The sequence below is a fragment of the Arachis hypogaea genome, chromosome 14, assembly GCF_003086295.3.
Source record: "Arachis hypogaea cultivar Tifrunner chromosome 14, arahy.Tifrunner.gnm2.J5K5, whole genome shotgun sequence".
Lineage (NCBI taxonomy): Eukaryota > Viridiplantae > Streptophyta > Magnoliopsida > Fabales > Fabaceae > Arachis > Arachis hypogaea.
This window is the reverse complement of record NC_092049.1, coordinates 125,003,213-125,026,254: the sequence shown is the minus strand read 5'-3', so window position 1 is coordinate 125,026,254 and position 23,042 is coordinate 125,003,213. Positions and strand designations below refer to the sequence as shown.

The 23,042-nt window shown below is 36.3% G+C and overlaps 2 protein-coding genes and 1 long non-coding RNA gene across 3 annotated transcripts; all 3 read right to left on the bottom strand.

The window, feature by feature from the left end:
- Positions 1-419: 419 nt before the first annotated feature.
- LOC114925222 (uncharacterized) lies at positions 420-1,193 on the bottom strand. Its single transcript, XM_029292512.1, has one exon. The coding sequence runs from the start codon at positions 1,191-1,193 to the stop codon at positions 420-422; it is 774 nt and encodes a 257-aa protein (XP_029148345.1).
- Positions 1,194-1,223: 30 nt separating this feature from the next.
- LOC112743128 (uncharacterized) lies at positions 1,224-1,745 on the bottom strand. The gene is made up of 2 exons (XM_025792345.1): positions 1,585-1,745; positions 1,224-1,407 (listed from the first exon to the last, which is right to left on the bottom strand). Exons 1-2 carry the CDS (start codon positions 1,743-1,745, stop codon positions 1,224-1,226), a joined length of 345 nt encoding a protein of 114 aa, XP_025648130.1.
- A 3,138-nt stretch (positions 1,746-4,883) lies between these two features.
- LOC112740598 (uncharacterized) lies at positions 4,884-5,511 on the bottom strand. Its single transcript, XR_003171244.2, has 2 exons — positions 5,305-5,511; positions 4,884-5,195 (listed from the first exon to the last, which is right to left on the bottom strand). It is a non-coding gene; the product is annotated as an uncharacterized lncRNA (long non-coding RNA).
- Between the last annotated feature and the right edge of the window lie 17,531 nt (positions 5,512-23,042).

The window sequence follows — 23,042 nt, the reverse complement described above, 5'->3', positions numbered from 1 at the left end:
GAACCAAATAGGTTCGAACTCACTTTCCACATAATTCGAACCAAATAGGTTCGAATTACACGTATAGACCAAAGCAACATAAATCGAACCAAATTGGTTCGAACCCTAACTTGATAATTCGAACCTAATAGGTTCGAATTACTCAGAATTCGTTCCAGCAAGCAATTTAAGTTACGAACATAGTTTCCACATCATGTCTTAATAAAACTCGTACAGTTATTTTTGCCGGTGTGCATTAGACATACATTTCGTTTAAAACTGCGGTGACAGAACATATTCATTAACTAAAATCCCATTCAAAGTACATCGCACTAACGTTAACAAATTTTATCAGTCACCAACTACAAGTAAGAAAACCGATAATAGTGGAATCTAAACGCGAAATTGAAATAACAAAAGTACCAAAGCCACCAATACACCTAATCATGTCCCCGTGTGTGCTCTGCTCCTCCGAGCTGTGGGCAACTCCGACGTGTGTGGCCGGGCTGCCGACAAAGCCCACATCTCTTTGGCCGGTTCGGATCTGCCTCGTCCATATTGGTCCGTATCCGAGTGGACCTGGGACGACCCTCTCTCGCACGCCTCTTATTGGGGTCAGGGATGACAGTCGGCCCGTCATATGGTGGCCAGAAACCCTCCGGAATGGGAGGTGTGAAACCCATCTGATACACATTGAAGACCGAACTAAGACGATACACCTGGTGGACGTAAGGCTCCCATGTAAGCCGTGAGTAGGCACAGCATACCAGTGCGTGGGGACACGGGAAATGAAGTGCCTGGAAGTATCCGCAGTCACATGTGTGAGATGCAAGCGAGACTCTGTAGGTACCCAGTGAGAAAGAACCAGTCGGAGTTGTCTCTGCGACGGTGAACTCGGAGTTATCCCTGTCGTACACAGTAACCGTGAAGCACCTAGCCGTCTTCAAGTTGGCCTCTATACACTTCACTAAGTGCTGACTAAATTGTTGTCCGGTTTCCATCTGCGCCTCAGCCTCCCTCCCTTTGCGAACAAATAATTCGGCCAATCTTCCGTATGTTGCCTTCACTAGCGAGCACACAGGAAGGTTTCTGACACCCTTGAGGATCGAGTTCACACACTCAGATATATTCGTCGTCATGTGTCCGAATCTACGCCCCTCATCACAATGCTGTGTCCACAAGGAATACTCAATCCGGTTAGCCCAGTCACACATCGCCGGGTCTTCGGACCTAAGAATATCAAACTAGTACTGGAACTCGACCTCGGTCTTAGCGTACGCCGCATTCACAAGTAGCCTCCTTGCGTCTTTGCCCTTGAAGGTGAGGGCGAAATTTGCCGCAACATGTCGAATGCAGAATGTTCGGTATGCAGACGGAGGTAACCAGCCTCCGTCAAGAGCCTCAAGGGCGGCCTTGATGCCGTTATGCCTGTCCGAGATAACCAGCAGACCCGGCTGCAGTGTCACATGCTCACGCAGGTGGGAGAGAAAGAAGGACCACGACTCAGCATTCTCACCCTCGACTAATGCGAATGCAACAGGGAGTATGTTGGAGTTCCCGTCCTGTGCAATCGCGACAAGCAACGTTCCCCCATACTTGCCATACAGATGGGTGCCGTCAATACTAGCTAGGGGCTTGCAATGATGGAATGCCTCGATACATGGTGGAAAGGTCCAGAATAGTCTGTGAAAATAAGCTCGAGACTCGTCCAACTGTCCACCGACACGAACAGGGCTCATTCTTAGCACTGCAACAGTACCAGGCATCGTCAACTGGACTCCTAACACCCACCTTGGGAGCTTGTTGTACGACTCATCCCAGTCACCATAGATGAGGGCAACAGCCTTCTGCTTCGCCAACCAGACCCTCCTGTAAGTCGGCCTAAACCCAAAGTGTGCGGCGGTGGCATTTAGGAGCACCTTGATGCTGACGGATGCATCAGCCCTAACCATTGGCATAATGAATGCCGATATCACATGGTAATCCAAACTCCTGTGGTCGCTGGAAATGGAGGTGGCGAGACAAGTATGCGGTCCGTTGTAACGTTTGACTTCCCAAATCCCCTTGCGCTGTCGGATACTGAGTCGAATCAACCATGTGCACCCATTGCCGAACTCAGAACACTTGCCCACATACCAGCGATAGTCAGACTCCATGACCTTGTACTGTACCCCTCGCCGGATGCTGTAAGTCTTGACACTTAACAGGGCCTCTTCTTTATCCGGAAATTGCTGACCAACCTGAAACTCTGTCAGACCTGCAGACCCTTCAGCATCTCTAGCGCCAAATCCAGCCGGCTGCCCAGCAACCCCCCTCCTGCCTCATGGCATCCAAGTCCAAAGAGGAAAAATGTGGAGGGTACTGCTGCGTGCCGGAGCTAGAACCACCGCCCGCCCCAGCAGGCTCACTTGCTCCAACATCATCGCCACTGTCATCAGCAATCATATCCGGCTCGACATCATCGTCCTCTGGATCATCCAAGAATCCATCTCCAACCCCAGCCGGTGCAGCACACTGTAAAGATGTCGGCAGATACTCCCTTTGTCCGACCTCGTCGCCTACACTGCCGTTGAGATCAACAGCGAACGAAGGGGAGGCGACAGGTTGGACGGGTGGCTCGTACGCAGGGACGGAGGAAGATGCAATGGCAGGTCTGGAGCTAGAGCCGGCTACCGTGGCTAAAGTGGTGGTATTCCGGTTCGAACCCCGAGCTGGACTCCGCGTCAACCAACTTTGCCAACAGTTCTGGTGTCCTCACCTCTGAAAACTGCCAGCGACAATGAAACATGACCTGCAAGTCCTCATCACTCCCGATCGTGAAACAATCGTACTTTACGATGTTCTGGAGCACCGTCATTGGAAATCGATAAAAAAAAACTTCTTAACCCGTTTCACACCTTCCAGACCAAGTTTCAGCAGTACAGAGCTAACAAGGTCCTCATACCTCGTCGTAGGCGTGACGATAATACAGAGAGGATCCTTATCAGTGAACTTCACACCGGAACGAGTTTTCTTCTTAATGGATCCTCTGTGGTGAACCAACACTGCGAAACTCTCCTCACTAGCCATGTAAACCCCCTCTAATGATAGCAACTGACGTTCAGACCATATATATACAGCTCTGGTCCTCACTAATTCGAACACTTTGGTACGAAATATGGTCAGTGTAATTCGAACCTATTAGGTTCGAATTATCAAGTTAGGGTTCGAACCAATTTGGTTCGATTTATGTTGCTTTGGTCTATACGTGTAATTCGAACCTATTTAGTTCGAATTATGTGGAAAGTGAGTTCGAACCTATTTGGTTCGAACTATATAGAAATGTCCTTTGGTTGATTGATGAATCAGATTTTGCTTTGGCTTATTTGTGTCAAATTGATCTCCCTTTGGCTTGTTTAGGTTTTTTACCCCTAGAATTAGCTATACTAGATTTAGCCGTTATATATATATAGTTTAATTTATATTTTATATTTTAATATTATTTTATACTAGTAACTAATTTTAATACCTGATTTTGATACACATCTAACATTACTCATATATAAATTATTTATTGAAAAGGTTGTGTTTGCATTTTTTTAAGAGTATAAATTAATATTTTATATTTGATAAATAAAAAAATAAATAAACTATTAAAATGGTACTTGAAAGTTCACCTCAATGATAAAAAAAAAACGAAAAGATGCTAATGATAAATAAGCATCCAAAAAATTTAAAAATGTGATTAAAAAAATTAGATATTAAATATATATTCTAAAAAAAATTACTAGAGATCATATTTTGATGTACATTTTTGCAATCATTATTAAAAAATAAAAAAAAATTTTAATTTTAAAATTTAGTAATTTTATGTAAAGTATTTTTTTTAAATATTGTGAATGATCAAATTTTTTTGAAAAGTAAAAAAAAATCTAGAAATCAAATTTTACTTCAAATTTTTTGTGCAGTTTCTAAATATTTATTCAAATAGTCACAAAAATTTTAATCAAATAAATAAATAATTTTTAAATATAAATTTTCTTTTTACTTACAAAATATAATATTTATTAGTTATTTTTATCTTATTTTTAAATTATTTAGGATAACATATTTTAAAATCTATTTGCTAACGGCTAAATTTTTTTTACAACAAATTGGTGGTTAAACCCAAACAAAAATTGGTATACTTATACTGATTATACTTGACAATAGTTATTTGAATTATTATAAGAATTTTAAGAATAGTTCCTTTTTAATATACTTTTTATTAGTAGTATTTAGTATTAGTTTGTATAATTTTTCAAATAAGGTTGTGAGTTGTGACATTAAAAAATTTCTCTCTCATATATTAATTAAGGATATTTTAATCATTTTAAAGCAAAGTTAATTAAATAGGACATGACAATGGCTTCTCCTTGTATTATAATATAATTTATGTTTTTATTAAAAATATATATCTTAATAAATATTATAATTTATTTTTGTTATAGTTATTTAGATTTTAAAAACTTATTTAATCAAACATTATCTTTGTTACTTTTATTTATTAGAAGCAAACTTGTTTTTTCATTCACATTGTAACTTTTAAAAAGAAAAATACTATTTATTCTTTAAAATTCAGTTTTTATTCAATTTTTTTAAAAAATTATTATTATTTAATTAATTTAAATATTCACTTTTACGTATTAATTATTCAAAAAATCAATAAAATTATTTTTTTTTCTTCTAAAAATAAATAAAAAATAATATTTAAAAGATATATAATTGCACTTTTTTTTTAAGCAGCTCATGACATAATTCCAAAGAGACATTTGACCTTCTTTGTCTGTTAATACAAAAGTTAATATAGGCTTTTACATCTTGGAAGGAATGAAATCGTTAGAACTTAGAAGATAGAGAAAAGAGGAAAATGTGGTTATACAAACTTCCAAATCAACCGGTGGAGAACTCAACTTTTTCTTCATTGATCCAAAATTCTCATCATACAAGAAGTTCCACCGGTACCCCCAATATACAATGGTGTGCGGTTGGGGGAAGGGTTCATCTATACAATCTATACCCATTTTCACATTAACATACTGTCATCTTACTCTGCTAACAACAAATAATAGTGGCAATAACTGAAATTCGATACCTTAACCAAGAACTATACTAATTAACAACAGTTGTCACTACAACATAACGCAGCGCAGAGGCCAACAAAGCAACCCACAGTAGCGTCTAAGCAGACAGTGCAACTGCATATATAATTAATTAAAGAGAACTCAAATCAGATGTATAACAAATTAATAAGTTAAAAAAAAAAAGAATAATTACCAAAATTACCATAGTAACTACTCTGCTCACCAGTCATTGATGCACCTGTTATCGAAGCACTTCTCATCCACGCTCTTCTTGGTGCTGGAAACATCAATGGATTGTACAGCAGGGGGATCCATTATCACTCTCTCCCTCGCAGTGTGTGTCTGTTGAAGATAAGAGTATGAATATAATGGCACGTGTTGGATCTCGTCATAAGATGTGAACGCTCATCCTTATAATGTATTGGTCTTTAAGTTATCCAGGCTATACCAACCGTTGACCTTACAGGACCTGTGAATAAATCATTTTTGTTAATCAAGTCTTCATTTTTTATATTTTTAAATCCATTCTTTTCATATTGCAAGCACGTTAAAAATATAATAATAAAAAAATTTAAGTTTAAATATATTTAATATATAACTTTTTTTTTTTACCAAAGATAGGAAACTCGAACTCGCAACCTCTTAATTAAGTACGGGGAAACTATGCTATTTGAGCTATTACTCATTGACATATATATATATATATAACTTTTTTTAATCCAATGTGTTGTTCTTTTTTTATAAAAAACTCAGATACGATTAATTTTATGTGAAGTTAATAAATAAGAGCTGTTAGATGATAATTTAGTCAAATTTATCAAATTATTTAACGACTCTCAACTATCAACTTCACATTAAGTTTTTTTTTTTTTTGGTGACTAACTTCACATTAAGTTAATTACACATAAGTTTTCACCTTTTTTATAATATTTTTAAAAATTAAGACAAATAATAAGACGTAATTTAGTTATCCAATTATAATTAAGTTGGATTATATATATTGAAAAAATATTTTTTTTGTGACTTACTGAAAATATATTTAATATATAAGGTTAGATTTTTTTTTTGGGTGACTATAAAAAGATTAGATTTATATTAATCAAATCTCTCCGGTATTAAAATAATGTGCGTAACTACCAAACATGGACACTAAGCGAGCTAGTGGATTATTTTTTATTTATATTGTAAATTTTTTTTAATAAAAAGCAAGCGGGTAATCACTGATATAAATAAAATTACAAGTAGAACTAGCTATAATAATATGAAATTTTCTAACAAAATTTAATTATAACCAACTTTTGAAATAAAGAATAAAAAAGAAAATAAAACTAGTACTAAAAATAGTTAAAATATTTGAGAATGTCTAAAAAAGAATAGTAAGAAAATAGTAAATATCTACTCCTTTAAATTGAAGAGCCAATCCCTTCATAGCAAGTAGAATTAACAAACACCAATTAATCTGGTTTCTAATAGCCAATTTTTTAATGCACGTGAATAGAGTAAGAAGTAATGCAGATCATTTTTTATTTGGATTAATAGTTAAATTAGTCTTTAAAAAATAAGATATTTTTTAAATTTATTTTTAAAAGATATTTTTAATTAAATTGATCATTTAAAGATTACAAATTAATCATATATATTCTTTAGTTACTTCACTTACAATTTTTGTCAACGATTGATAATATGAATTATGAAATGTTAACTGATAACATATATGATACATAACATGTTTAATTGGATGCTGATTAAATATGTTTACAAAAATCTATCAATTTAGTCACTAAGTTATATTAGAAATAAGATTTTTGTAATTAGAAAAAATGACTAAATTAATAAATTTTTATAAACATATTTAGTTAATATTTAATTAGACATAGCAGGTATTTTTTTTTTCTAAATAGAAAAAAAAGAAAAAAAAAACAGAAACAAAACAAAATTAATTAGTTAGGTTCATATCAGGTATTATATATGTTATCAATTAATGTTTTACCACATTAATCTTTGAAAAAAATTATTAATAAAGTGACTAGAAGACAAATATAATTAATTCTTAATTTTTAGAAAACTAATTTAATTGAAAAAAAATTTATAGATAAATTGAAGAATGTCTTCTACCGACTCATTTGGCTATAAATCCTTTTTTATTTTATTCCATATGATTTTCTGTCGTATTTTGTTTTGATTTTCTATTTCCATTTTCTTTTTAACTAAGACACAAGGAAATTGAAAAACAAATATTAAAATACAGCAGTGCATTGAGACAAATTAGCTACAATAATTAACAAGCTAAGGAGGACTAAAACACCTATAATGGGAACAGAAAGACAACCATAGATGATAACGAAAGCCACTAATACAGCTTTTACAAAAGATTCTCATAGTGGCAACCCAATCGACGGAAAGACAAAATAGGAACTAGGAAGAGGGAATCTGAGGACATCCCCACTCACATATCCCCTGAAATGCACACAGGACAACAAATTCTTTCTGTCTCGTAATAAATTAATTTAGTTGAAATATATTTTGTTTATATTTTAGTTTAAAAAGAATAAATGTTATAATGTTGGCAGGATGCAATGGTAAGGTAAGGCTATTAGCTGCATAATCAATGGTTGTGGGTACAAATTTCATTAATGGCAAAATATTTTCTTTTTCAAAGAAAGTAAGAGACCAAAAGGCGGGTTATCAAGAGAGACTAATTTTCTTTAGACTAAAATATCAAAAGGATCTATGAAAGATTGATGTTCTGTAAAAGTAACGAAGATCATAATTTCTGGTATACTTACATAAGTTTAATCTTGCGTACAAAATTAACTAAATATGACTGACAAATTTTTTTTACATTAGCACGTGTTGTTAACCTAACGTATATTTAGCATCAATTGAAAATAATATGAACCGTGTACCAAAAAAAAAATATGAACCTTAATTCTTTATTTTTTATTGGAGCCTAATGTTTGCTTAATGAAATTCTTTCTCGACACAGTCATTCATTATTCTCAGCTACTTAACATTAATATAGTTGGAAGAATTTTAATAATGCTAAAGAAAAAATAACCATAAGCAAGTTGCAGCTTTTTAGGAGTTTCAAATTTAAAATAAAGAAACAAAATTTTAGATGAAAGATGTTATTATGGTGAGTATAATGTGTTAGTGAAGTTTCCTGACAGTTGCCAATTCTAGAAGATAGTTTATTTGTTGTCTTTTTAGAAGCGGTTCCAGTTAGATACGAATAATAGGTTGGAAATTTGGCCCAATAAAGTTAAGAAAAAAAACACTCTACTTAAATTATCCAACTAAAAAATTTCACTCAATAATTCAAAAAATTTAACCATTCATTATACCTTAATTTATCAAAACACCAGTTTTTCTCCCAAATCCTCTGCTATCGGCGCCGTCGCTTGGTCTCCAACAAGTCCCATCGTCGTCGCCGGGACCCTCCTCACCGCTATTGGTTCGTCAACAAGGACTCTCATTGACGTTGTTCTCCTCCAGACCAGAAACGAACGGCGTCACCGGGCTCCTCTTCGCCATTGCTGCTTAGTTTGCCATGCACCGGCGTCGCTCCTCACTCCTAAGAAAAATAACCATTCACTTAAATATAAAAATAATCATCCGCATATTTAGTAAATTGAGCATGTAGCATATTTTAATTGTATATAGCTAAACCCAATCCAATCGAATAACCATCCACATGAGAATTAAAATAACCATCCGCATACCTATTAAAATAACCATCCTAAACTAGCCATATTGAATACCAGAACTTAAACTCAGGGAGGTGATAAACGAAGGGACAGAACTCATCGGAACCCCTAGTGAAGAGAGTAGCACCATCGTAGAGTTCCTAAATTTTGGGACCAACCTTAGGAAAAAAGGAAGCCGATGAGAAGGTTGAGCATGTAGATTACGAAGCCATAGGAGCGATGTAGAAGCCTTGGATCAAGTATACGCGTAGAACATGGATACAAGCGATGATCAAGGAACCAATCTAGCAGCAGAGCATGTGCGGCGTGGTCTTGTCAAGAAAATGTTGGTACTGCCGCAATACCGTGAATTTCCATCGCGATATGGCGCCATCCGATGAGAAATAGTCGTCAGAAATGGAAGAGATTGATGCCGGTGAGGGATGCAAAATGACGTCACTATCCGAATTGAAAGAAAACCTACTGCGGCGGTGAGGGGGCAGCAGCGTCAAGACCTTTGCAGTGACGGCGATGACGATTGTGGGAAAAACCGTCGCTGTTGATGAAGGTAGGATGCAAAATATATAATAGGTAAATGTGTAACTGTACGTAGTGGTTTATGTGTTATTCCTAATGTTTTTAATTTTAAAATTTGATAATAATTATTTAATTAATTAAGAATTTGATTCTTAATTTTAAATTAAAAAAGTATAGGTAGACAATAAAAATACTAAACAATGTGAACAATAGATATATTGGATGTTTAAACTAAGTGTGCGGATGATTATCCTAATATTAAAATTTTGGTAGGTAATTTAGAAGTATAGTATATTTTTACTTTATTTTATTGGGCCAATTTTAGAGCTTATTATTTACATTGTTCACAAAAATTATTATCTACCTAACAAAGTCCTTTTAAATTTATCTTATTTTTTAAACCGTTGTTCACAATATTCACTATACATTATTCCCCTGTACTTCTCCTTTTTCTATTACTCTTCCCTCCTTTGTTGTCCTCTCCTCTGTTATCGTTATCCTCTTCCCTCCTTTATTTTCTTTTCGATCTTTGCACTAAGAGCAGTCCAACCGTAATAAAATTGAAGCCTCACTTACTATAATGTCAGACAAAAAACAAGCACCTAACATTGGAGAAAAATAAAAAAAAATTCCTTCACGTTATTCCAAGCATTTAGGTCTTATTAACTCTCCAATTGAATCTGGTAAATTCTTCATTCCTAGATCTGTTAAGGTCAGTACACGAAGACACATGAATGCACGAAATAGTTCATGACATGCAGACCAACTTAACTTCACCTCATACGGTATTCTTGAAGCAGAATCGGTCCTTCGTAGCCACAAATCTTGATAACTCCCAGATTAGTTCGTTATCCATCTTGTAATTGAGTAAGGAATAACAATCACAGATAAGCAAAGCATTGCTTTTGATGTAACGAGGGAAGGTTGTTGAAGTATATAGAGTTCATCTCCTACATGAACTCCTCTTCCAAATGGTCTTGCTTGAGTTCAGCAATTCGTTTAGACTTCAACATTCTCGCCAAATATTTATTGGGTTGGACTGAATTGTTCATAAACTAACATTTGCTCTAGAAATTTTGAATATTCAGTAGGAGATATAAATGAGGAAATATCATGCACTACATGCAGGCGGTGGAAAGAATTGTATGTGCCTGCCAAGTGCAAAGAAGCCAAAAATGCCTATGGCAAGAAGCCTCGTGAACTATTTACCAAAACCCAATCTTCCTAAACAAACGTGCTTTTGAAGTTTTCATCTTATAGCAGATGCAGTATCTCTCATCACATCATCTTCTTCAGTCTTGAGTTTCATTTGGATTCTCACTTCGCGCTATGCTGAGAACGATTTTTTTTGGAATTACCTGTTAAGTTACTTTTGAGCCTAATCACCCTCTTCTTTTCTGTGTTATCCATGATGATAGCCTTTGTTGCTTCGCTTTTTATGATGCTAAAGGGAAATCGAGACGTTGTGATAGCAACGACATCATTTGCAGTTATTCCAGTCTTGTTACTCATTCCCACATTGTTGATCCTCTTCTTTGAGATTTTGGTATCTACATTAAGTTCACCAAAATTACTCACTTCTAAGAAGAAGAAGAATAAAGATTAATTGATGAGTTTTTTCTTTTTCAGAAAATAATAGTTTAGGTTGTAGCTTCCTCTAGTATGCTCATGAGACTTTTGTCGTTAATTAGTTGTGTTATCAGTTTTTTTGTTCAATATTCATTACAATTTCAACTTGTCTAGGGGACAGCAATTTTATTAAATTCTGGCCTGATGGTTTCAGTGGCTAAGAGAAGGGGGTTGAATCTTAGCCCCCTTTTTTATGTTGCTAACACTTGCTGAACTCAGAGGAGACTTTTCTGTTTTAGCTCGTCTCTGGACACGAGACTTTTTGTTTTTGCTCGTCACTTGCCACGAGACATTTTGATTTTTGTTCCTGTGCAGTATAAAACAGAAATGGAGTTGGAGAGAGGAAAGATTACACCCAGATATATCCTGGTTCAGCTGCTAAGTGCAGTGCAGCCTACATCCAGTCTCCATCACAAACATGATGGAATTTCACTATAATCAATCTGATTACAACTTGTAAAGTGCTAACCCAACTTACAAGGGGATTCCCACAGAATCATGAAACACAACATAGATGAACAAAGGAACTCTAAGACATCTATGGCTTTTTCTTTTAATTTTGCACTCTCTGCCTTTTTTCGCTCTATGGCTTTTTCATTACAAACCTCACTGTTTGCCTTTTACCATGAGACTCAAGACATGACAAAATTAAACAGAAAAATACAAAACTGAATACATTGAAGGAGAAGAGAAAACTGTTAGCTCAGGTAGCTCTGAGAACTCTGTGCCTTGCACTCTCAAATTTTCTCCTTGCTTCAAACAGTGGCTGTCCACCCTTAATATAGAAGAGGGGAGCCTCCACTTATTGAAGCCAAAACCGAACCAACTTCTTCCTCCTTCAACAAACCGGTTCGGCCACATAGAGAGAGAAGAGATAACCATGCATTAACCAACATGCAATTACCTCTAGTCCTTTCTTGATCATCACCCTTCATCAATCCGAGCTCTCCATCCTTGGCTTGCTCTCCAAGATGGAATTCTGGCCCTTGATGCTTCATGATGATGATGACTTCATCTGCTTCAATCTCTGCCTTCAACCATCACTTCGCCACTCTAGCTACTCCCTGTGGTGGTTGAGCAGAATCAAAGACAAGCCATGCTTCAAGAATCTCCCTTGCTGGCCGAGATCTTCTTCTTCCTTTTTGAGCATGGAAAGCTCAAGATAACCTCACCAAATCTGACCACATTTGGTAAGTATCTTAGCCACAGCTCATTTTTATTTTAGTATGTTTTCTTGCCATCATTAGCTTGATGGTCTTGATGCATGCAGCTTCTTCCTTTTCTTGGTTGAAGAACACTTCTTCCATTGTTTCCTGGACAAGGACCGAAGAAAGAAGAAGAATGAGATGAGAGAGAATAAGATATTCAATGGTTTTTGATCAAATAATTAATGTAGCAAAGAGAAAGAATAAAAGTGCACTCATGTTTCCTACTCCCCTTTGTTGAGAGGCGTGCATTGTCATAATAGCCATCAAATCAATCTCCTCTCTCTTTCTTATGTTTCCAATGCATTAAATTAACTTTGAATTCCATCCAAAGTGAGAAGTGGAATCCGTTGGAGGCAAGTAGTAATACTTGGTTTCGGACCAAGCTTGGAAACATTTACCAACAATAAGATTGTGCTTTGTAACATTGGATTTTAATCTGGCCCAACTTTGTAACATTTGCTTTCCTGATGGATATTTTTCGGATCAAGCATAGAGCGCACAAGGAAGCATTTGTTTGGGCTTGCAGTAATAATATTTATTCTGGCCCAAATAAAATTCAGCCTCATGGTACAAGAAATATGTAGCAAGGCTTATTGTTGGGCTTAAACCAGGATTTCATCTTTTAGCCCAACTAAATTCTGCACCACAAAATTATTAATTAACATATGTTAAGTGAAATCAAATTAATAATTTTGTAATTAAATATTTAAATAATGTTTGTTCATCATCAAAATTAAATAAGAGTTTTTCAAACTCATCAATCTCCCCCTTGATGACAAACATTATTAAAATTGAAATGGAAAGAATTTAGAGATTGAGTAAAGAATACTCCCTTTAAATTTGAATTTCTCTCCCTTTCTAAATGTCACATTGCTCCCCCTTGATGTATGTTTATTTTACCATGGGAAGCACTAACCTGTAACATTTTAAATCAAGCTTCAAGTAACAATGTTATTTAGCATGTTTTATGATGCTAAATGCTTGATTTATGAGCAGTTTTAATTGATAATCAAAACTCATTTGATATCATAAACTGATTTACTGCTCAAACTATTTCATACAAAAAATATCAAAATGTTTTTCAAATCCTTTCCTGTTAAAGATATCAGAGCAAAACAACATGATGGAAAAGTATTTGAGCAAACAAACAGGGCAGTTTTATTACATAGTTTAAAGGAACTGCCAAAAATAAGTTTTCAATATAACAAGTTTATCAATGATTAATCAACAGCTGGGCATCTAACATAATTATAAACCAAATACCAAATGACAATTAACTAATCATGATAGACTAAGAATAGTTTGAGCAACAAATGCAATATCAACATGCATTCTTTGATCAAGGGTGATCATGAATTTTCAATTTGAAAATTTCAACCCCTGTTCCCCTGTTTTTCAGCAGCCCCTGTTTCGTTCCAATTTCAATTTTGGAACCTTAAATTTCTCCCCCTTTTGTCATCATGGGGGCACCTGCACAAAACATTGTTATAGAAAACAGAATATGCCATATAACAGTCCAAAACATAACCAAATGGTGTCATCAAAGTATCACCTAGGTAGCTATTGTCAATTGCAACCCTAACAAAAAACAAAAGAGCTAATTGAGCCAAATTGTGCCAATATCAAATAGTAACCAGAGAGTTAATCATCGAAAAGATTAAAGTAAGGTTCCTCCTCGGCGCCATCACTGCCAGCTTCTTTTTCAAGACTTTCCAACATTAGACTGACCCTCTCTTGACATTTCTTCCATGCCAATTCATTCTCATAAGCAAGTTTGCGGGCAGACTTGTGAAATTGAACCATGAGATCGGACATATTGGTGAATTCTATGAGAATTTCTCTGAGGGAACCAGTCTTCTTTGAGGATTCTGGGCGGCCTTCAAAGTCATCATCAGATTTCTTTCCTCTTTTTGCAGCTCCGCCTGCTCTGATCATGGAAACACGGTTCTCTACATCCTCATTGGTTAAATCTACCTTAAAGTACTCAAAAATGTATGTAAGAAACATTCCATACGGTAGATTGGCCTTTTTTGTACTTTTCACAGACTCCCACATGTGACGAATCATAATATAGCTAAATGAAATAGGAGTTGAAGTAACTAAAGCAAATATTATGAGACAATCAGATACAGTTACCCTGTTGTGAGAACCACTTTGAGGAGTGAGAATGTGAGTTATGATGCGGTGCAGCAGAGAGTTAGTTGGACCCAAAGCCTTATGAGTCGGAACAGTTCCATCTAGGCCAGACAGATTTTCACAGATTTGATGAATCACTTGCTTGTATGTAACTCCTACATGTGAGTCCCATTTATCACTCATATAAGCCTTTGGCCCTTCATCAATGTATCCAAGGGCAGAAGAGATTGTTTCAGAATCCAATATGATTTGAACCCGTTTCACATAAGAGTGAAGGCTGCCATCAATAAACCTTAGATTTGCATAGAACTGCCTAACCAGCCCTGGGTACACCATTTTATGAATATGAAGCAGAGGTGACCATTTAAGACCTTCAAACATGGGCTGTAAATCGAGTCCTTTGGATGCCAGAGATTTTAGATTCACTAGATAAGAGAGACACAAATGCCGTTTCTCCAGGACTTCATTGTGGAATTCAAAAGCAGCACACGTAGAGAACCTGGAAGGATCGAAATGTGAGTGTTGTTTGTGAAACTTGTTCTTGAACTCCATTGACCCAAGGTTTGCGGGTTCTCTGGTTTCATGGAACTCGAAATCCTTCGTCTTTTTGGAACTCTTTCCGGATGCATGTGGAGAGGTTCTTTTCGGCGATGATGGAGAAGGTGAGGTATGAGACTCCTCTACTTCCTCTTCAATGCTGGGCTCCTTCGCCTTCTCGCTCTTCCTTCTTCCAGAAGATTTTTGAGCGATAACTTTGTGCCTCATAGTCTCGGTCCGCTTGGAGGGGGGTGAAAGAGAAGAGGAAGAGGTGGAATGGATGTGAATGTGGGTATGTGATTGGGGTGTAGAAGGTTTTTGAGATTGGCGGATTCTCTCACTCTTCCTTGGGGCTGTTTTCTTTTTCATAATGAAAGAGATCAATGGAGATGGAAGTTGGAGATGAAAGGGTGGCCGAATAGTGAGGTGAGTGATGGGAGGTTAGAGAAGCATTAAATGCTTAATTGGAGAGAGAATGAGAGAAGTTATTACCCATTAAGAGAGCGGTTATTATCCATGGGGGTTTCAAAAACTGAAAAGAGGTTTCCCTAAATCAAGGGATTAGTTGGAGGGAAAGATTTGATTTGACAACATGCTTCTTCCAACAAGATTTGATGAGACAACCAAGGGATTTTGTTGATTTAATTTTTAAAAGAAATGAAACTAACAAAACTGTATTGGTGGGGTCAAGGAATTTTTGGTGGGGCCCATAAAATTCGAATTCTGCGTTGCCTCCCCCTTGACCATAGCTCTTCCCTTCTGCCATTTATTGTTTCTCGTCCAAATCTACGAGCAAAAACTGAGCAGAGTCAAATATTCACAAATTTTCAATGAAACTTAAATCAAACATTCCCAAGCTTTTTCTCAAGGTATAGAATCTGTCTTCACAGAGGGGTTTTGTAAAAATATCAGCAATTTGGTCTTCTGATTTTACAAATTGAATATCAATAGTACCCTTTTGCACATGTTCCCTAATAAAATGATACTTTATCTCAATGTGCTTGGTTCTTGAGTGCAAAACAGGATTTTTTGAAATATTTATTGCACTCATATTATCACAAAATAGGGGTATACTATTGATTTTTAATTTGTAATCTTCCAATTGTGTTTTTAACCAAATTAATTGAGTGCAACATGCAGATGCAGAAATATATTCTGCTTCAGCGGTGGATAAAGCCACTGTGGCTTGTTTCTTGCTTGACCACATGTTGAGTGAGCTTCCAAGGAAGCAACACATGCCGGACGTGCTTCTTCTATCCACTCTATCTCCCGCATAATCTGCATCACAAAACTCTACTGCACAAAATTCATCAGATTTAGGATACCATAAGCCATAATCACAAGTTCCCTTAATGTATCTAATGATGCGTTTAACAGCCGTAAGATGGGATTCTTTTGGGTGAGATTGAAATCTTGAACATACACCCACACTTTGAACAATATCCGGTCTAGAGGAGGTAAGGTACATGAGTGAACCTATCATTCTTCTATACCTTGTTTCATCCACATCTTGGCCATCATCATCTTTTTCAAGTTTTGTATTAGGATGCATTGAAGTGCCCATTGCTTTGGAATTTTCTAGGCCAAACTTTTTAATAAGTTCTTTTGCATATTTTCCTTGGTAAATAAAAGTACCACTAGGAGTTTGTTTAATTTGGAGGCCAAGAAAGAAAGTAAGCTCTCCCATTAAGCTCATTTCAAACTCACTAGTCATGAGTTTTCCAAACTCTTCACACAAGGAAATATTGCCCGAACCAAATACAATGTCATCAACATAAACTTGAACAAGAAGTATATCATCATTAGATGCTTTAATGAATAAAGTAGTGTCGGTGGTACCCCTTTGATATTCATTTTCCAACAAGAAGGCACTAAGCCTTTCATACCAAGCTCTTGGAGCTTGTCTAAGCCCATAAAGAGCCTTAGATAATTTAAAAACATGATTTGGAAACTCTTTATGTTCAAAACCGGGGGGTTGTGCCACATACACTTCTCTATCAATAAAACCATTAAGGAAAGCACACTTAACATCCATTTGAAACATTTTGAAACCTTTATGGGCGGCATAGGCAAGAAGCAACCGAATTGCTTCCATTCTAGCTACCGGAGCAAAAGACTCATCAAAATCTATACCCTCTTCTTGATCGTAACCTTGGGCCACTAATCTAGCCTTGTTACGAACAACTTGTCCATCCTCACCAAGTTTATTTTTAAAGACCCACTTAGTACCCGTTACCTTCATACCATCCGAATAAGGTACTAATGTCCAAACCTTATTCTTGTCAAATTGAGCTAGTTCCTCTTGCATGGCCTTGACCCATGATGGATCTTCAAGAGCTTGTTTGACATTGTTGGGCTCCATTTGTGACAAGAGAGCGAAGTTGCTAGGTTCGGTTTGCCTTTTGGTGGAGGATCTTGTTGTTATGCCATGAGAAGGATCACCAATGATGAAATCATGAGGATAACCCCTCATAGACTTCCATTCTCTAGGCTTTCGGACGGGTGTAGAACTTTGATGAACTTCTGGTGGTCTCACTATTTCAGTTTCTCGTGTCTGCTCAGGAGATAAAATGGAAGTTTCTCTTTCAATCTGACGAGACAGAATCGGGCTGACAGATTCTTCATTCTGGACAGATTTGGGATTTTCTTTGCTTGTTCCATCCTCTTCACAATCTGAATCAATATCCTTCACAATACTGGGAATTAAGTTAGAATCACAAAAAGTAACATGTATGGATTCCTCTATTGTCCTATGTTCCTTGAGATAAACTCTATAGGCCTTGCTTGTGGTGGAATATCCAACAAACATTCCTTCATATGATTTTGGATCAAATTTTCCAGGATTTTCCTTATTGTTAAGCACAAAACATTTGCATCCAAAAACATGAAAGTACTTAAGATTTGGAGGGGTTCCTTTCCATAGCTCATAAGGCGTTTTCTTTAACCCTTTTCTAATGATTGTTCTATTCAAAATATAACATGCTGTGTTCACAGCCTCAGCCCATAAGAATTTAGGAATTTCACTCTCACATAACATAGCCCTAGTCATTTCTTGAAGGCTTCTATTCCTTCTTTCAACCACCCCATTTTGTTGGGGGGTTCTAGGACATGAAAAGTTATGAGAAATCCCTAAGTCATCACAGAATTTTTCAAAGTCTTGATTTTCAAATTCTCTTCCATGATCACTTCTCAAATGGGCAATTTTCAAATCCTTTTCATTTTGAATTTTCTTACAAAGGGTGGAAAAAGCATGAAAGGCATCATTCTTATGAGTAAGGAAAAGTACCCAACCATATCTAGAGTAATCATCTACCACCACAAGACCATAATGTTTACCTCCTAAACTTTGAGTTCTAGTAGGACCGAAAAGATCAATATGTAACATTTCCAATGGCCTTTTGGTTGAGATTCCATCTTTTGATTTAAAAGAGGATTTTACTTGTTTGCCTAATTGACAAGCGTCACAAGTAAGATCCTTATCAAACTTGATGTTTGGGATTCCTCTAACCAAATTTCTTTTGACTAGCTTAGAAATTTGATACATGCTAGCATGTCCCAACTTTCTATGCCAAAGCCATTTTTCAGATTCAAAAGATGTGAAGCATGTTACATTTTGTTCTTTTAAATCCTCAAGAGTTAATCCATACACATTGTTACATCTTTTAGCTTCAAGAAGAACATTTCCAGTTTTTTCACACACAACTAAACAAACAAATTTTTTAAAGATAACTTCAAAACCCAAATCACAAAGTTGACTAACACTAAGCAAGTTATGTTTCAAGCCATGTACAAGGAGAACATCATTTATACAAGAAGAAAAGTTTTTACCAACTTTCCCAACAGCCACAATTTTTCCTTTTGCATCATCACCAAAAGTGACAAGTCCTCCATCATAGTCATCAAGCTTTATGAAGAAGGTTGCCTTTCCGGTCATATGCCTAGAGCATCTGCTGTCCATATACCACACATTTTCCTTCCTTTTGGATGCTAGGCACACCTACAAAACAATGCTTAAGTAACCTTAGGTATCCAAATCTTTTTGGATCCTTTTACGTTAAACCATCTTCTATGTCCTAAGCCATTGTAATCAAAAACAATTTTATAAACCTTGTCACCAACCATTCTTTCACCGAAAAAGCATTGAATGGGAAAGTGTCCATTCCGATTGCATAGTCTACAAAACCTTGGAGTTGCATTTTTGTTAAAGTAGGTGGGATCTTGAAATCTTGTGTCATTAGAAGATGAAGCAATATTTTCAAAATGTGAATTTTCAGATTTATAAAACCCCAACCCAGCCTTATCATAAAGAGGTTTTTGACTAGCCAAGATGTGATTTAAACTTTCGGAACTTTGTGTAAACTTGGCCAAGTCTTCCTTAAGTCTTTTAACCTCTTTAAGCAACTCTTCATTTTGCTTAAAACAGTCCACATATGCAAGAACACAATGGTTACTTTCACAGCTCCTAACTTGGGCTCTTAACTGCTTATTTTCTTCAACAAGATCACAAGCAGTTTCAGCCTCTCTCACTTTTTCTTTTAGAAAACTGTTTTCGGCCTTAAGAATGGTAATTTGCTGTTCAAGTTCTTGATTTTCCAGTAGAAAATATCTTATTTTTTCAGAAAGGTGGTCTATCATAAGATGGAGATCTTTAGTGTTAGGGTTATGAAAGACTACCTGATCTATGTGGTCTGCCATGAGACATGTCTGTGACTTGGTCTCGGTTTCTTCATCATCATCATCAGAGTCATTCTCCAGGTCTTCCCATGTGGCCATCAGTCCTTTCTTCTTTCCTCTTTTCGGTTTTTCCTCCTTCTTCAGCTTGGGACAATCAGATTTGAAATGCCCCATTTCCTTGCAATTATAGCAAGTTACCTTGCTAAGGACTTTCTTTACTCTCCTTGTGCTGCTGCCTTTGCCTTTGAGCTTAGCCATTTTCCTGAATTTTTTTGCAAATAAAATAAACTCATTTTCAGAAGAGTTATCACTGAATTCATCATCCAAAGGGTTAGTCACAGAAGAAAATGCAATTCCTTTCTTTTTTGTATCTTTTTTCAAATAGGTATTTTCAAAAGCAAGAAGATTTCCTCTCAAATCATCAAGAGTCATGGAGTCTAAGCTACTGCTCTCAGAAATAATTAAAGCTTTAGTTTCCCACTCTTTTATGAGACATCTCAACACTCTTCTCACTAGCACAGAATCAGAATGTGTAACTCCCAGAGCATCTAAGCCAACAATGATAGCATTGAACCGTTCGAACAGTTCATCAATGGACTCTCCTTCCTTCATTGCAAACATTTCATATTCTCTATTTAGCATATCTGTCTGAGTCTTCTTGACAATGGTGGTTCCTTCATGGGTGATTTGCAATTTGTCCCAGATTTCCTTTGCCGTTGTGCATCTTGATACCCGTCGGTACTCCTCAAAGCTGATAGCACAGTTGAGCAGATTAACTGCCTTGGCATTTAATTCTATCTTCTTCCTATCTTCCTCTGTCCATCTTGCTTCTGGTTTGAGAGAAATAACTCCTTCTGCACTTGTGATAGTTGGAAGTTGAGGCCCTTCGAGAATAATCTTCCAAAGTCTGTAATCCACTGCTTGTACGAATATCTTCATCCTCTCCTTCCAATAGGTATAGTTTTTCCCATTGAAAAGAGGAGGTCTGTTGCTTGATTGACCTTCAGTTAGATTATAGGACACCACATTTGCGCCACTGTTTTCTGCCATGAGGATCTTTACTCCAAGCTGCAAAGCTTGATCTCTTTGAGACCAAGCTCTGATACCAATTGATGGTTTCAGTGGCTAAGAGAAGGGGGGTTGAATCTTAGCCCCCTTTTTTATGTTGCTAACACTTGCTGAACTCAGAGGAAACTTTTCTGTTTTAGCTCGTCTCTGGACACGAGACTTTTTGTTTTTGCTCGTCACTTGCCACGAAACATTTTGATTTTTGCTCCTGTGCAGTATAAAACAGAAATGGAGTTGGAGAGAGGAAAGATTACACCCAGATGTATCCTGGTTCAGCTGCTAAGTGCAGTGCAGCCTACATCCAGTCTCCATCACAAACATGATGGAATTTCACTATAATCAATCTGATTACAACTTGTAAAGTGTTAACCCAACTTACAAGGGGATTCCCACAGAATCATGAAACACAACATAGATGAACAAAGGAACTCTAAGACATCTATGGCTTTTTCTTTTAATTTTGCACTCTCTGCCTTTTTCCGCTCTATGGCTTTTTCATTACAAACCTCACTGTTTGCCTTTTACCATGAGACTCAAGACATGACAAAATTAAACAGAAAAATATAAAACTGAATACATTGAAGGAGAAGAGAAAACTGTTAGCTCAGGTAGCTCTGAGAACTCTGTGCCTTGCACTCTCAAATTTTCTCCTTGCTTCAAACAGTGGCTGTCCACCCTTAATATAGAAGAGGGGAGCCTCCACTTATTGAAGCCAAAACCGAACCAACTTCTTCCTCCTTTAACAAACCGGTTCGGCCACATAGAGAGAGAAGAGATAACCATGCATTAACCAACATGCAATTACCTCTAGTCCTTTCTTGATCATCACCCTTCATCAATCCGAGCTCTCCATCCTTGGCTTGCTCTCCAAGATGGAATTCTGGCCCTTGATGCTTCATGATGATGATGACTTCATCTGCTTCAATCTCTGCCTTCAACCATCACTTCGCCACTCTAGCTACTCCCTGTGGTGGTTGAGCAGAATCAAAGACAAGCCATGCTTCAAGAATCTCCCTTGCTGGCCGAGATCTTCTTCTTCCTTTTTGAGCATGGAAAGCTCAAGATAACCTCACCAAATCTGACCACATTTGGTAAGTATCTTAGCCACAGCTCATTTTTATTTTAGTATGTTTTCTTGCCATCATTAGCTTGATGGTCTTGATGCATGCAGCTTCTTCCTTTTCTTGGTTGAAGAACACTTCTTCCATTGTTTCCTGGACAAGGACCGAAGAAAGAAGAAGAATGAGATGAGAGAGAATAAGATATTCAATGGTTTTTGATCAAATAATTAATGTAGCAAAGAGAAAGAATAAAAGTGCACTCATGTTTCCTACTCCCCTTTGCTGAGAGGCGTGCATTGTTATAATAGCCATCAAATCAATCTCCTCTCTCTTTCTTATGTTTCCAATGCATTAAATTAACTTTGAATTCCATCCAAAGTGAGAAGTGGAATCCGTTGGAGGCATGTAGTAATACTTGGTTTCGGACCAAGCTTGGAAACATTTACCAACAATAAGATTGTGCTTTGTAACATTGGATTTTAATCTGGCCCAACTTTGTAACATTTGCTTTCCTGATGGATATTTTTCGGATCAAGCATAGAGCGCACAAGGAAGCATTTGTTTGGGCTTGCAGTAATAATATTTATTCTGGCCCAAATAAAATTCAGCCTCATGGTACAAGAAACATGTAGCAAGGCTTATTGTTGGGCTTAAACCAGGATTTCATCTTTCAGCCCAACTAAATTCTACACCACAAAATTATTAATTAACATATGTTAAGTGAAATCAAATTAATAATTTTGTAATTAAATATTTAAATAATGTTTGTTCATCATCAAAATTAAATAAGAGTTTTCCAAACTCATCATGGCCAATATGTAACTAGTAAAAGAAAAGTAAGTAATCTCACACCATTAAAAATATTATTGATGACTACTTGATGTATATAAATCACAAAAGTTGCTGGCCCTAGCACTCCTCTGTATAATGCTTTTGAGAAAGCTTTTCTTTAATCAAGGAAGGTTTTATTATATGCATGAATTAATGAGAAGATCGAAAGCTATAAAAGCAAGAACTTATATGAAGTCTTTGAGGATCTCTGGACTGTGGCCTCAAGATGACTGGAGATAAGAAACTCCTATAAGAAACTCCTATTCTAGTTCAGTTGGTGAAATAATTTCATGAAAATTTTCCTCTCTTTTTCATTTTTAAAATATTATATAAATCTTGATAATTGCTACTTATTGTATATCCTACTTATTAGGATAAATCTGCTTCTTGGCCAGGGAATTGACTTGAAAAGTTCCCCTGTATCTTGAGACTTGAGCTCTTCTGTTTTGTTTGGAAAGTTTCTCAAAGAAAACTAGTATAATAATTTATACTTATTTAAAGAACAAATTACTAGTTTAGTCTCTAAGATTTATACTAAGTTTTAATTTTGTTATTAACATTTGAAACCTTATATTTTTATCCCAATTGTCTTAT

Bases quoted from the DNA above. Each gene is read 5' to 3' on its own strand.
- LOC114925222 (XM_029292512.1), bottom strand. From the start codon at position 1,193: ATGTGTGACTGGGCTAACCGGATTGAGTATTCCTTGTGGACACAGCAT.
- LOC112743128 (XM_025792345.1), bottom strand. From the start codon at position 1,745: ATGCCTGGTACTGTTGCAGTGCTAAGAATGAGCCCTGTTCGTGTCGGT. The intron at 1,408-1,584 runs GTATGGCAAGTA...TATCTCGGACAG, and splicing joins AGTATTGACGGCACCCATCT to GCATAACGGCATCAAGGCCG.